This window comes from Lactuca saligna, chromosome 1 (genome assembly GCF_052625555.1).
Source record: "Lactuca saligna cultivar CGN05327 chromosome 1, ASM5262555v1, whole genome shotgun sequence".
NCBI lineage: Eukaryota > Viridiplantae > Streptophyta > Magnoliopsida > Asterales > Asteraceae > Lactuca > Lactuca saligna.
Window position 1 is genome coordinate 33775737 of NC_136417.1, and position 15668 is coordinate 33791404.

The following is a 15668-nucleotide window of genomic DNA, read 5'->3' on the forward strand; positions in this document are numbered from 1 at the left end:
ACAAACACATATACACAACAACCTAGTGGCGGCCGGTGGTGGTGAATGACGACAGCCACCATCCTATGGTGGTGGTGATGCCATTTCCGAGAACTTCAACCACACACACACACTCACCAACTGAAACACACACATATTCACTTCTTTAGTCAAGAAGGGGAGCCAACCACCCATTGACAGCGTATGGCGGCGGCAGTGGTGATTTTACAATGGCAGACACCACCTCACGGTGGTGTCGATGGTTTTTGTTAGTCCCCAGTCATACAGCCACACTCACACGAGTATTGAAACATAATCACACCTATACGAACTCACGGTCACCTCCCATGGTGGCCGGTGGTGGCGGCGATGACAGGAAGTAGAAATAAATGGCGACAAGAGGCGACATAAGACGTCGAACCCATAAGAAGGAATAAGAAAGAGGTGTTGTTGACATTCCGAGACTTTTCTGGTCGCACATAGCCCGCGCGACGACGTCCCTAGCTCCGATCTCCGGTCTTCAGTGGCATCTCCGGTTGCACAAACGTCATTGGCGGCAGGAGGTCACGAGTCAGCGACACCCACAACGCCATATCCTTCTCCAATCTTTGACTGATGCAACGCCCAATCCCGGTTCCCATTGTTCTCCGCTATTACCGGCGACAAGGGCCATTTGAGTGTGCTAGGTGGTCGGAGGTAGCAACGGCGCTGGAGATGGGTGAGGTGGGAGTGGTGGGTGCATAGGATATTAGGTTTAGGGTTTTAGGAGGCCGATGCATGATGACGAGTTAAATACCCGTATCCCATACCAACTCTATTCCATTTTGTACAAAATCAGTCCCTGCCCCACAAATTCTTTGCACACCTACTCTATAAATTACCATTTGGCCCCCAGCAATCCAAAACCTTTTCAATTTAAGTCCGAATTTTACCCTTTGGCCCTTGCTTCCATAAATTCCTTTCAAATTCGATCCCTAATTTACCATACATCCCCTAAGCCTCCGAAATGCCTTCAAATGAAGTCCCAGAAGTTACCATTTTGTCCCTACCTTCATTAATACTTACAAATTAAGTCCGGATATTACACTTTTAACCCCCAGTCTCTTAAAGTGTGACAATTAGCTCCTCGAGATCAACCTTTGATATATAATTATTTATTTTAAGGCTACTATTCGTTCATTAATTTATTTATTTATCTAATAAATAAACGGGATATTACAATATCTTAGTACTATTATTAGTTACTTTCATATATGACACGTGGTTGGTATAACTTATAAAGGTTATATTCCATTTTGGTTGGTTAAATTTGACCCTGTGGTATACTAACATTACAAAAATTATCCCTGTCGACAGTTAAATAATTTTGTACTCATTTAAATTGTATCTCACAGAAAACTACCATATTGCCCTGTGTAATATCATATATTGAGCAGAATAAAATAAATTTTTTTATATTTAATCATATCAAATTTCATTTATAATTTGGCTAGACTAAGAAGTAGTAGTTTTAATGAAAGGTTGAGAAGTACAAGCGCGTATAGGTTACCGTGTTATCCACAAAAGATGGTTTCCCGTAAATTTTATAACATTAATTCCTCTAAGTGATCTGTTATAACCATACTTGATAATGACAATTTCGCCTATCATGACGTTTATTAGACGCCGACTTGTTTAAGGTATGGTTTGTCACCCTAGACTTGTCTAGTCTAACTGTAGCGAACAACTCAGGTGTGGTGTGTTACACTCATATAGATCTATATACAAACTCACACTCTCGCTCTGGGAGACTCTGGTTATAACTACAGGCCACGTTTGTACACTCATTTGGTGCCAAACGAAACATCTCACTAGATCCTTAATCGAATTTATGAGAAAGAGAAAACATATAAGGTGTATTCCAAGCCCAATGAACATGTAAGTGGTCACTAAGGGCCATTAAGCATGTAAATTATTTCCAGACTCAGTAGGAATGAGAATATAAATATGTCCCATACCCAATATACAATGAAAAAGGACAACCAAGGCCTATTTGAACATGTATATTATTTCTAGACCCAAAATGGACGAGAACATATGTCCCGAACCCAATATATATGTAAAATGACAACTAAGGCCCATTTAATATGTATATTATTTCTAGGCCCAATAGGGATGTGAATACCGAAATCGATGCAGGGTTTGTTACTTTTGTTGTTTAAGCTATGTTGTTTACCGAAGTAACATAAAAAGCTCGCCTTTTTGTAAAGGTTATTTTTGGTCCTAAAAACCGAAAATTTACGATTGTGGCACATATTTGGTAAAAATGACGGTTTAGGTCCGTTAAGCACAAAATTTGTATATGAGGATAGATTTAATAAAAATAATAACTCCAATTTGTCAAAACTATTATTTATGGGCTGGATTTTTATGAAAATGTGCATTCTTGGACCATTTATAAATAATTTTATATTTTTGGCCCAAGTTCTAACAAATTCACATTTTTAGTCTTTCTTATAAAAAATTTATATTTTTTACACAACTTTGTAGAAAATGACATTTAAGCCCACAAAAGTCCAGAAATTTACAAACTTGGCCCAAAAACTCGAAAAAGCCCAAAAGAAAGCCCACTTATGAACTTTTACACTTCTAGCCATTTTTAAGGTCACAAATATCAAAAACATTCATATTTATCAAAATACATTCCTTTTTGTCCCTTAAAAACCGTGAGTTACATAAAATACCCCATTTTTGGTTATTTTGTCACTTTTGGCACTCTTATGCAATTTTCTTAGTTTTAAGTAACTTTGATGTATTTTAAAACCTTTTCTTGCATAATAAGTTGAATTGAGTGTTATGTTCTACAAATAGCATCACATTTTAGTAGATCTTCAAGTTTCTGGAGTTTATAACACATAATCACACATATATCATGAAAAACACACAAAATCATGCATACGCACATAGATCTACACAAAACAACTTGTATTCTCCCCCAAAACATAGTAAAAACCGAAAATAGGGGGTATGAACTCACTTTGTTTTGAAGATTTCGGTTTTTGGATGAAGGGTGGATGAGATCTCGGCCCTAGAAGCTTCTTATGTGGAGTTTTTCAAACTTAAGGAGATATAAGATCATAAATCACGAAATTGAGTGTTAAGAGAAGTAAGTTTGACATAAACATGAAGTTAAACCTCTTGGATGGAAGTAACTTACCAAAGTGAGTGGATTTTTGGTAAAGTTTTTCTTGATCACCCACACAAGCCCACACGAAAATTTGAAAAAGAAAAGATGTGAACTTTAAGGATTTAGAGAGGTGTTTTTAGTGTGTTTGGAAGTTTGAGTGGAGAAGGGAGATTATCTTTCTTGTGGCCGAGAATAAGAAGGAAAATAGGGGAAGAGAGAGTAATGAGATGTGATGGTTGCATGGATACTTGAGATTGTCTTTATATTTGATGGTTAATTACATGGAAATCCCCAAGGTAAACATGAGGTGTCAAGCCTTAATTAATCCCATCTTTTTCGCTTTTTTATTTTTGTTTTTGAGTGTGGACCATGAATGAGGAGGAAGGAAGAGAGAAGGAAAAGTTTGGGCCTTTATTGGACATTTTTGAGATTATAGTTCTAATCATAAAGGTTCTCGGCCTATTGGGCCCTTCTTATGGGTTCACGGCCCAAAGGTGGTGAATGGATGGGGTTTACGGCCCAATTGAAATGAAAATATGGGTTTATGGCACATCATGGTTTAATAGAGTAGTTCACGGCCCATCATGGCCCATGATAACAAAGTGAGTTATTTTAGGCCCAACACAACCCAAATGCTATGTTTTTATGAATGTGGGTCTATTTAGGGTCCTAATAGAGTTCCTAGACCCAAAGTAATCAAATTAAGAGCTTATTGGCCCATAGGCCCAATAAGAGGATCCTGGTCCATCCTGAGGTGACCCGGGATATTAGGGTTTCAAGCTCAATATTGAGTATATGAGATGTATTGAATTAGGTTTTGAACTTCATTCAGGAGTTTTGATTCAAATGGTTGATTTTGAATGAGCATCGTACTTGACATTAGCTTAGATTACAAGACATACAAGAGTTGATCTTTACATGAGGACAAATTTTCCTAGCTAAAAAGGCTAGTTGGGACAACAAGCTTGCAGCGTTTAGTTTAAACAAAACACTCAAAATCCAAATGCTACTTCATGTAGAGTTTAACAAAATGCTACAAGCTACAAGCTTCCCGCTACAAGCTATCCGCTAACAGCTAATTTTGCTTAACACACCCTAAAAGTGTCCGGATCGATAATGATGCATGTCATTTATTTGATGAGTTACATAATTTTTGTACTTATTTAAACTGTCCCACATAGGAAAAATTACCATATTTCCTTGTGTAGTATCATATTATGTGTGAGATTTAATCACTTGAAATTCTACTTTTAAAGTGTATTAATTGTATTAACCCCATCATTCGGTTTTTTTTTAATTGATTATATCATATTACAGCTCATGGATCCAATAAAAATTACGATGATTGGTGACGTAAGTCTCTCAAAAGACAACTACACAATTAAGGTCCGAATAATTTGTCTTTGGAAACAAACAACTTCGTCGAAGCTACATCAGACACGTTAAATTGGAATGATTTACCGGATAAGGAGGTATTTAAACATAATTGTTTCAATATTTATTGATTTGATATTATATTTTCATTTTTATACAGTATTATGTTAATCATATAATTGTTTATTAATTAGTATTTATTTATTTATATTTGAAGAGTAGTAAAATTGAATGTATTGAAACATCACTTGAAGAATATGGTGAATATGGAGAAGTATACATTGATAAACCAACAATTAGTTTAGAAATTTGTGTTTTTTAACAATTAATTAGAATGTCATTACTAAGTTTTAATAATTTGGGTTAAATTGCATATTTATTTAATAAATTCTTTGTATATATATAAAAGTATTAAAATATTAATTGCTTAACTTGATGTTTAAAATTTGATATTAATTTTTTTAATAAATCCATATAATATACAACTTTAACGCCTAGTTATTATTATTATAATACTATAAGATAAATAGAATATATATATATATATATATATATATATATATATATATATATATATATATATATATATATATATATATATATATATATATATATATATATATATATATAGGGAGTGGTTCAAATGAAAACCATAAAATATTAAGAACCTAAGAACCGCATTAGTTAGTAAATATTTAGATGATATTCTTGTTAAGCATGTGAAAATCCTTTTTTTTTTCTCTCTTTTCGATACAAAAAGGGCAAAATTGTAATTTTTGCAGTATAATATTTTCATTCTTATATGCTCTCATATTTGAACACAAAAGTTATATAAATTACAAGTTTATACAGTTCATTCGTAATTTAATTCACAAAATTCACAATTTAATACAAACCATTTTATACTAATTCACAAACTTAAAGAAATCAAAATTTCAAACCCTACTATTACCATCACCACACGCTGCCACCAACCACCTATACCAGCATCGCAACCATTATTTTCTTCTAAATTAGATCTGTAAACAAAGTCATGCATTAGTAACATAAATATTGTATTCACAGTCTAATAAAACCATTTATTTCACTCATTTTGAATTTAATGCAAAAATATTATTAAAACTAATGTATTCTTATATACTTATACAACACAACAAATAAATATATTCAGAAAAACAAAATTCACAAAAAAATTTATACATAAATCATTCATATTTTAAATTGTGAATTTAATATATTAAGTCGTGAATAAAATTTACATTATTTCAAAAGCAAACAAAAAAATTATAAAATAATCACAGCTTAATGTCAATTCATTCACAACTTTATACAATCAACTCATAATTTAATACACAAAATTTACAGCTTAATATACTCAATTCATAGTCTAAGAAGAAAATATACAGTTTAATCCAGTCAATTCACAGTTTAAAACACAAAAGTCATAGTTTAATACACAAAATTCAAAGTTTAATACACAAAAAGTATGCATCCATAACCATATTTTCAGCTTAACACTCTTTATATAGTCAATACAAAGTTTATACACAAAATTCATAGCTTAATACAAGTAACTTCATAGTTTCATACACATAATTCACAACTTAATCTAATCAATTTACAGTTCAAACAGAAAATGCACAGCTTAATACAGTCAATTCGTAGTTTAAAAAGAAAATTCAAAGCTTAATGTAATCAATTCACAGTTTAAAACACAAAAATGACAGCTTAGTAGACTAAATTCACATTTTAATACACAAAAAATAGTATTCACATCCATATTATCAACTTAAAACACTTATTACAATTAACACACATTTTAATATACAAAATTCACAAACTAGTATAATAAATTTAAAGTTTAATTCTAAAGCTGTTAAAATTAAGATTAACAAAATTATATGACAAATGAGAGATTAAAATATCAAATTCACACATTAACAGGAAAAAAAAAAAACAAAATATAATAGAGATCTACAACAAATGCAAGTAGAAAAACATAATATCAACTTAAAACTTTTAATTCATAGTTAAATACAGAAAATTCACTGTTTAATACCCAAAAAAATATGCATTCAAAAGCATATTTTCAACTAAAAAATTTAATACAATTAATTCATAGTTAAATATACAAAACTCACAACTTACTATAGTTAATCTACAGTTTAAACAACAAATTCACAGCTTAACACATTCAATTTGCAATTTTAAACACAAATATCACAGCTAAATACACAAACTTCATAGTATAATATACAAAAAATATGCATTCAAACTTAATTCACAGCTTAATAACTTACCAAATTTCATTGAGGCATTTCATCAAAAACCTTATGTGCATCTTTTTTTTTTCAGAACTTCCTTTCGTAATCACCATTAATGTAAACACCATACACACACCATATCTAACCTGAAAATAGACAAAAACATCAGATCAGATGTCGATTTGGTGGTGTTTTGACCAAAAATAAGAGAGACGAAGACGAAAATGAGTTATACATGGGAAAGAGGTGATACATAACAGATCTGGTATAAATTTGACAAACATTTTCGCCGGTGATGGAACATTTCAGAGAAAAAAATAAGTTCAAGAGTTTCGGAACAAACATTTGTATGATAACACAAAATTCTCAGATCTACATCAGATATAAATTTATCTAGAGGTGGTCGGACATCTAGAGGCGACGCTCGGTGGTGATGGCAGATCTAAAGTCGGGGGTTGTAGATATGAAGGCGAATACACCAGATCTGAAGGTAAATGCTTCAGATCTGAAAGCGGCGGCTCCGAATCTAAAGATTGTTGTATACCGACGACGACGACGGTGTCGACGGTGGTGCCGACGTTGGTGTTAGTAGTCGGCAGCGGTAGAAGGTAAGAGAGAGAAAAAGAGAGAGGTGAGAGAAAAGTTTTATTGTAAGATTATATTGATCAAATATATCATATGATTTAACTTATAAGGGGTGTGTGTGTGTGTGTATATATATATATATATATATATATATATATATATATATATGTTCAGGTTCATTTGAGACCATTCTAATTTTGTGAGACCGTGAGACCAAATCTAAAAATAATTTTAAAATGCAAAATAAATGAAAAAATCAAAATATTCTTTTTTTAAATATTATTTTCGGAACTTGAATTAACCAAAAAAAATAATAAAATAAAAAAAATCCCGTTTTTTTTTTTTTTTTGAAAAATACGTGAAATATTCTAAATAGAATATTACACTGACATATTCTAAAAAATAAGTTTAAAATGCAAAATAAATGGAAAAATCTAAAAAATCTTTTTTTAAATATTATTTTCGGAACTTGAATTAACTAAAAAAAATAAAAAAATAAAAAAATTCTATTTTTTTTGAAAAATATGTGAAATATTCTAAATAGAATATTATATTGTACATATTCTAAAAATAATTTTAAAATGCAAAATAAATGAAAAAATCAAAAAATTCTTTTTTTAAATATTATTTTCGGAACTTGAATTAACTAAAAAAAATTAAAAAATGCATCTCACGGTCTCACAAAATTAGGCCGTCTCACATGAACTAACCATATATATATATATATATATATATATATATATATATATATATATATATATATATATATATATATATATATATATATATATATATATATATATATATATATATATATATATATATATATCTTTACTACTTATAAAAGAAATCTAACTATTTCTATAAATAGATTGAATATAATAATATTATTTTTTTAAGACGTCCAAACTATTAAGCTTGAAGTACAACCCATTTATAATATAATAATATTAAAACTTTAACCCTATCATTTATCCCTTAAAAATCTGGTATCAAATTAATAGAAGAATTCATTTGCAAATTGAACCCGTCAATCTCAACACTTTAGCCATTTGAAGCGGTTAATATCAACAATTTATAGAGGATCTCTTCTCTCACATTGGTAACAAGCCATCTCATAATATCTATCTTCGTAATCCCTTCAAAGTAAGAAATATACGCACACTCTCTCGAAGAACCCTAACCAGTAACCAAGACAGTATAACCACCACCACCACAGCCGCTCTGTCTCCTTCCGCCTTCAACTAACCACTATCACGACTACTGCCCTTCCTCTCACCCACGACATGAACTTTCTTTTGGAACATAACATTTTTTTTTAAAAAAAAAATATCGTTGAAACAAGCTATTTGTCCCCGCCGCTGTGCGCGGGTAACGGCTAGTATATATAAAAGAGTATTTCTCGTAATTAAAATATGGAGTAATACCTTAAAAACCATTATTTATACATATCCGTTTCGATTTAACCCTATCATTTTTATTTGTTACTTATTTGCCATTAATTGTGTTGACTAGTTATGAAAAGTCAATGGTAGCCGGTGTCGTCGGTTTAACAGGTTACCCTAACCTTTTACATACCCAAAATCCACTTTTTCCCCAAAACCTCTCCTTCACTCGGTTTAACAAGCGTTCTTCCTCACACATCACGTCTTCTTCTTTTCCATGGCTTCGTCTTCAACAACTTCTATCAGCAAACCGATTTATCGCACTAAGTGTGATTGTGGTGATCAACTGCAATACTCAGTTTCAAGAACTGATAAAAACCCAGGAAGAAAGTTCAAGGCGTGCCCTAACTATAAGGTAAATTTGAGGGATTTTGTTTCCCCATTTTGTTATCTTTCAAAAGTTAGTAAATGAAGCTTTTGTTGGCAGGGTACCAAAAAAGGGTGTAAATATTTCAAGTGGCTTGACACGGAAGAGATGGAGTTTTATGCTAATGAAAGGGAGCCCTATAACGAAGTTGTTGCTAGTGGTGTTCTGCAGGTGATCAAGTTGTTGAAGTTTGTGTTGGTGATGTTAGTGGTTATTGGAGTAATTTTGTTAATTGACATTGTATTTTAAGAACCAGTTGGTTAGGGCAGTTGTAAGTTAAGGTTGTTGTAGGTTCTTCATTTTGGTTAGGGCAGGTGTTCAATGTAGTTATGGTAATGTTTGATGGAGAAGTGTATTGACAGTAATCCAATCTTATTTATGTCCCTGTGATTTGGTAATTGCATTATAGTGATTCATTACAATGTAGTTATGGTAATGTACTAAATCTTGTGTAAGCAAGTGAAATATAGTAGAACTTGGTAAAACTTGGTAATAACTGAATGTACTAAAACAAGGAAGTAAAAGACATTAACTGGAATGACAATTAACATATGATTGTAAGCAGGTGATCACTGTAGTTATGGTAATGTTTGATGGAGAAGTGTATTGATAGTAATCCAATCTTATTTATGTCCCTGTGATTTGGTAATTGCATTATAGTGATTTATTACAATGTAGTTATGGTAATGTACTAAATCTTGTGTAAGCAAGTGAAATGTAGTAGAACTTGGTAAAACTTGGTAATAACTGAATGTACTAAAATAAGGAAGTAAAGGACATTAACTGGAATGACAATTAACATATGATTGTAAGCAAGTGAAATGACAAGCAAAGTGAAATGACATTAAGTTCAAATACTTGCATTCATAATAACATAAAAGGGGGTATTACAATCAGTACCAAACAACCAATTGCCCAACAATGTTTTAATGGCCATTAACTACCAATGTTCAAAAAGGCCTAATTGAATACTACTAGATGCTGATATACAATTGGATGGTTGTTACCAAAAGCTGATGAAATGTTAACAAAAAGGGCAAGCAAAATACATAGTGCCCATGATACCCCCTCCTAAATAGTCCTACTCCAAATTAACTGGTTTCTTAATACTAGAACCCCTTCCATCCTTATCATAAACTGCTTTCTTCAGCTTGATTTTCACAATTCTCTCAGAAATCTTCCTTTTCCTAGGCCTCCCAACAACTTGTGTATCTTCAATGAAGTCAATATTCCCATCATCTTCACCAACCCAAGCATTAGCATCTAAACCTTGTATAGCAACTTCTTGCACTAGTGGCACAATCTCATTAACATCTACACCCTGTAAGACATGATGTATTTAAATACCCTATGTTAATCACATATTAGTTTTAAGAAATTTAAAGTAAAGGTTGGCATACCATTTCCAAGTTTTCTTCAAGCAAGTTATCTTCAATCTCATTAACATCCTCTTCTAAGTCTGCTTCCAAGTGATCTTCAATCTCATTAGCATCTACACCCTGTAAGACATGATCTAGTTAATTACCTTATGTAAATCACATATTAGTTTTAAGAAATTTAAAGTAAAGGTTTCCATACCATTTCCAAGTTTTCTTCAAGCAAGTTCTCTTCAATCTCATTAACAACCTCTTCAATCTCATTAGCATCTACACCCTGTAAGACATGATCTAGTTAATTACCTTATGTAAATCACATATTAGTTTTAAGAAATTTAAAGTAAAGGTTTCCATACCATTTCCAAGTTTTCTATAGCCTGTTCAATCTCATGAGGTTCATAACCACATTTTTGCAACAATACATCAATTTCATCAGAAATAGCATCTGCATCATTCACAATTTTGGGTGCAGTTTCCTGTACAGTTCCATTTTCTTCTTGCACAGTTGCATCGTTTGCAGTTTCAACCCCACCTTGGCCATCCTGGTTTGAGGATCCTTCTCCAGCCTTCTTTATCTTCTTCTTTCTTTTCACTACAAGCTTAACTGCCTTTTGTTTTGAAGTTCCCTCTCCATCCTTGTTTGTTATACCATTTCCACCCCTCCTTGGCCTTCCTGGTTTTCTAGGTGGCACATACTCCTTCATCACTCGCTCATTCTTACAGGATTTCAAGTTATGGCCGAATTGTAAACATTTGCTACACCTAACAGTCCTACAAACTCTAGCTCTAACAGTTGGGAACTTGGAATCATTGACCTCAGACACATGCCTTCTTCTCTTGGTTTTTGGCCTACCAGGCAGTCTCCTTGTCAAAGGAGGTAATGGCTTTATATAGTCAGTGGGTGCCCACAGGTTGCTTCCATTCACTGGTGATATATTTGTGGTATATGCAGCCATAAATTTCTCTTTTTGGAACCAAATGCTTAGAAAATCAGTTGGATTCATGTGAGTGTAGTTTATTGCTGCTTGACCATGCACACATGGTATTCCAGATATCTCCCATAGTCTACATGTGCAATAGTGTTGTTCCAAATCCACTTTGTAAGCTGTATACCCATACCTTGTCTCAAATACAGACCCCCCAGTTGCTATAACTTTCCAGTTCCTATAAATACAAATTAAAAATAACAATTTCATGTTAACTATACAACACAATTTAATGGTAAGTAGTAACAAGTTTATGTAAGAATTTACCTCATCTCTTTTCCAAACTCCTTCATTTTCTCTATGATAGCTGGACACGATTCAGTTCTCCAAGTAGAAGCTTTATCAGCCAAATAATAAAACCTAGACATGACATAGATTCTAATTTCCTCTAACATTGTGAGAAGTGGTTTTTTCCTAATATTTATGATCATGGAGTTAAAGGACTCAGAAACCCCATTTTCCACTGCCTCACATGCATACCCTAGTCCAAAAAATGCCCTACACAATGATTGTGGATTCTTAGACATCAACCAATCATATCCATTTGAAGTGATTTTCTTAATTTTTTCCATGTTAGACACAAAATCCCCTTCATGTGAACTAGTTGCAGCAGCCCAGAATAAGTTTTTCAACTCTAAACCTGTATGCCTCTTCCTGAAGTTGGCATAAATGTGTCGTGCACACTGCCTGTGTTCAACATGTGGAAGGATAGCTTTCACAGATTCTAGAAGTCCCTGAAATAAGTAAATTCAACATTAATATGGGTTAGACAATATAAATGAATACATAAAAAAATTTGTAGTATTTATGTTTACCTTGTGTTGATCTGAAATAACAACTAGACCCCTTCCATCCTCAACACCCAAGTCATCAACCAACAACTGTAAAAACCAAGTCCAATTTTCTTTGTTCTCTACATTTACTACAGCCCATGCAATTGGATACACGTGGTTGTTAGCATCTCTTCCAATAGCAGTCAAAATCTCCCCTTTGATTTGTCCCTTTAGGAAACATCCATCTAAGCCAATCACACGTCTGCACCCTGTATTCCATCCATCTTTCAATGCCTTAAAACATACATAAAAACGTTCAAAATAATTCACCCCATCTGGATTTACAGAAACTCCTACTTTGCATGTACTTCCAGGGTTAGATCTAAGGATTTCGTTGGCATAATCCCATATCTTAGCATAGTGTTCCTCCAGTTTACCTTCTATCATCTCCCTTGCCCTTACCCTTGCTCTATGACATTGCCCCTTTGACACTTTCACTGAATATTTTGTAAGGACATCCTCCATCATCTCAGGTAGTGTCATTTTGGGCTTCCTAATTATGTCCTTAATGTAGTGTTTTGCTAACCAATTACAACTAACCAAATGTCCAAAATTATAATTCCTTGCACAAAGATGTGTTTCAACCATAGATTTTATCTGAAAAGTACGTTCATTATACTTCCACGAAGCATGGATCCTAAAAGGACATGGTTTTTTTGCATTTTTTTTCCCACACCTAACAATTACCCTGCTTTTATCACTTTTCATGAACCAAAGTTGGTATCCATTAGCTACAGCGTAGTTAGTGAGTGCAAACCTTAACTGAGCAGGAGACTCATATAACTCACCAACTGTAGGCTTCATTTGGTTCCACTTGACGGTAGGATCGTGCACCCTGAACTCGACACCCACTTCCAAGCCATTTTCATCTTCAAGGTGTTCATGCTCAAGCTCTTCCTGGTGAATGTCTTCAACATCAGCTTCATCGTCCCCTTCAAACTGATTATTCTTTAACATTTTATCATCACATAAAATGTTAAGAAAAGGGTCGTCACACAAGTTAGATGTAGGATTGAAGTTATCTGGTTCAACATCCAACAATCCTAAGTCAAGACGATCATCATCAGACTCTTCTTCATCACGTACGTATCTCAACTTTGTCTTCTTTGTCGCCTTTGATTCTTTACTTTTCATTCTCCGTGATGATTCTGCCATCGAACCCTTGAAAACCTTCAGAAACCCTCTTTCAAAACCCTCTTGCAAAACCCTCTTTTGACGATGATGTTATCGGGATACCCCTTTGTTAGTCAGACATGAGGGACAAAGGTGGTGGCTACTATGCACGTTCCCAAGAATTAGTAATCAAGTGAAGAGATGCAACCGGCAAGGAGGTGATTACCGGTTGTTAACCGGGTATTAACGGTGGCAAATAAGTAACAAATAAAAATGATAGGGTTAAATCGAAACGGATATGTATAAATAATGGTTTTTAAGGTATTAACCCTTAAAATATCATCTGAAATAACAAAGTTTTTTTTTTTTTTCAGTGGGGCGTCTTGTTTTCTTTTTATTATCCGAAAGATTATGTGTTTACTGTTTAGGGTTCACAAAATAATCGAATTACATTGTTGCCCTTGAAACAATTTAGCCCTAAATCAGATTATCATTTATCAAAACCTCACTCCTCTTCAGTCTGTCACTCTCCTTGATTCTTCCCTTTTCACGCAACCATCGTCAATCGACCTACGTCTGGTCCGAGTCGCCGTCGGAATCGTCGCAGACCTGCTCGGTTCTCCCTTTTCACGCAGCCATCTCCTTGTGCTTACAGGTAATAATTTTGCCGAATGCCTTGCTCTTTTATTTTGTATTAGAAATACAATTCATAGTTTTTGCACTGTTATTTTCATATTTTCGGTGATATTGATTCCTGAATCCTGATTTCAGATGCTTTACACAAATTTTACTTATTAGCGTATTATTCCTGAATCCTGATTTCCTGAACACCACAGATTCGTTTATTGTTTGATTATTGCATTTTTTTCCAGATTTTTTTAAGTTTCCAGTGTTCTAGTTTCGGGGATTTCAAACTGGGTTCAGGGTGTGGGGAAAATTGCAGATTGTTAATATAAATGTAAAATAAGTGGATTTAACCAAGTGATGATTGATACAAATGTAAAATGACGTATTTATCCTTACCGTTTAATCAGCTATAGAGTAGAGTATAGAGACATGAACAAGAAGGAGGTATTCAAACTAGCGAAAGGTTTCCGGGGAAGGGCAAAGAATTGTATCCGGATAGCTAGAGAAAGGGTAGAAAAGGCACTTCAGTATTCTTATCGAGATCGTAGGAACAAGAAACGTGACATGCGTTCCCTTTGGATTGAACGCATCAATGCTGGCACTCGCGTCCATGGTGTATGTTATACCTCTATCCTTTTGTATGGAAGAAATACCAATGATTTGTTTATTATATTTATAGCCTCTTACTTTACTTTATTTGTATGTTGAAAAATCTACATAAGTATATAGCAATATTATCTTAACTTCAATGTATGTCACTCATTTTCTCAAATATTGCACAGGTGAATTATGGTAACTTTATGCATGGACTAATCAAAGAAAACATCCAAATTAATCGTAAGGTTTTGTCAGAGCTCTCTATGCACGAACCATATAGTTTCAAGGCTCTCGTTGATGTTTCTCGCACAGCTTTCCCTGGAAACCGCCCACTCTCAACCACACCAAAGAAGGAAGGCCTTGCGATTCTAGTATGATTTTTTTTTTTCCAACAACTTGTAGTCAATAATGTTTTAGAGTTCATCATTATAATAAAAAACGTTATACTTATACCCATCAGTATCTTGTGTTGACATGGTGCCTTTCTTAGAAGTAGACTAGAGAGTGCGGTAATCTTTCAATCTTACAAAAATTCTATAAAAATATATTTATTACTTTAATAGTGTAGATTTTTATAACATAGTAAATGAACTTTTTAGAAAATTCTATATAAAAGAAATTAATAGTCGCGCTACCTGGTCAGCCAAAAAGCTTAGAAAGTTCTGATATTGTGTGTAAATACCATCATAAGAAGTTTGTATTAGCTCATAGCTATATGTGGATATTCGATACTATATCTTATATACAAGATCAGTAACTCAACTTTTCAATGATTAAACTAGATCAGTAACTCAACTTTTCAATGATTAAACTCGTACACTTATTTCGTTTTTTTAAAATATGTAAGTTGTATACATAATTGGTCGTGAATGTAGATTTGACTATTTTTTAGTACGATAAAAAGTGTAAGAGTCCAGGCAATAGGAATATGTTTGATAGTTTAGATCTTTCTAAAA

At 33.2% G+C, this 15668-nt stretch overlaps 2 protein-coding genes across 2 annotated transcripts; one reads left to right on the forward strand and one right to left on the reverse strand.

Moving 5' to 3' along the window:
• Nucleotides 1–10012: 10012 nt before the first annotated feature.
• LOC145032092 (uncharacterized) lies at nt 10013–13604 on the reverse strand. The gene is made up of 6 exons (XM_078980773.1): nt 12358–13604; nt 11810–12276; nt 10913–11720; nt 10759–10833; nt 10581–10679; nt 10013–10501 (listed from the first exon to the last, which is right to left on the reverse strand). Exons 1-6 carry the CDS (start codon nt 13528–13530, stop codon nt 10262–10264), a joined length of 2862 nt encoding a protein of 953 aa, XP_078836899.1. The 5' UTR covers nt 13531–13604; the 3' UTR covers nt 10013–10261.
• Nucleotides 13605–13955: 351 nt separating this feature from the next.
• LOC145032101 (uncharacterized) lies at nt 13956–15171 on the forward strand. Its single transcript, XM_078980785.1, has 3 exons — nt 13956–14143; nt 14523–14730; nt 14898–15171. The coding sequence occupies exons 2-3, from the start codon at nt 14545–14547 to the stop codon at nt 15087–15089; spliced, it is 378 nt and encodes a 125-aa protein (XP_078836911.1). The 5' UTR covers nt 13956–14143; nt 14523–14544; the 3' UTR covers nt 15090–15171.
• The last annotated feature ends 497 nt before the right edge of the window (nt 15172–15668 follow it).

What these genes read in the sequence shown, in the direction of transcription:
- LOC145032092 (XM_078980773.1), bottom strand. Translation starts at nt 13,530, where the DNA reads ATGGCAGAATCATCACGGAGAATGAAAAGTAAAGAATCAAAGGCGACA. An exon ending in TTGAAGAAAACTTGGAAATG is followed by an intron (nt 10,680 to 10,758) that starts GTATGGAAACCT and finishes CATGTCTTACAG; the next exon opens with GGTGTAGATGCTAATGAGAT. An exon ending in TTGAAGAAAACTTGGAAATG is followed by an intron (nt 10,502 to 10,580) that starts GTATGCCAACCT and finishes CATGTCTTACAG; the next exon opens with GGTGTAGATGTTAATGAGAT.
- LOC145032101 (XM_078980785.1), top strand. Translation starts at nt 14,545, where the DNA reads ATGAACAAGAAGGAGGTATTCAAACTAGCGAAAGGTTTCCGGGGAAGG. An exon ending in CTGGCACTCGCGTCCATGGT is followed by an intron (nt 14,731 to 14,897) that starts GTATGTTATACC and finishes AATATTGCACAG; the next exon opens with GTGAATTATGGTAACTTTAT.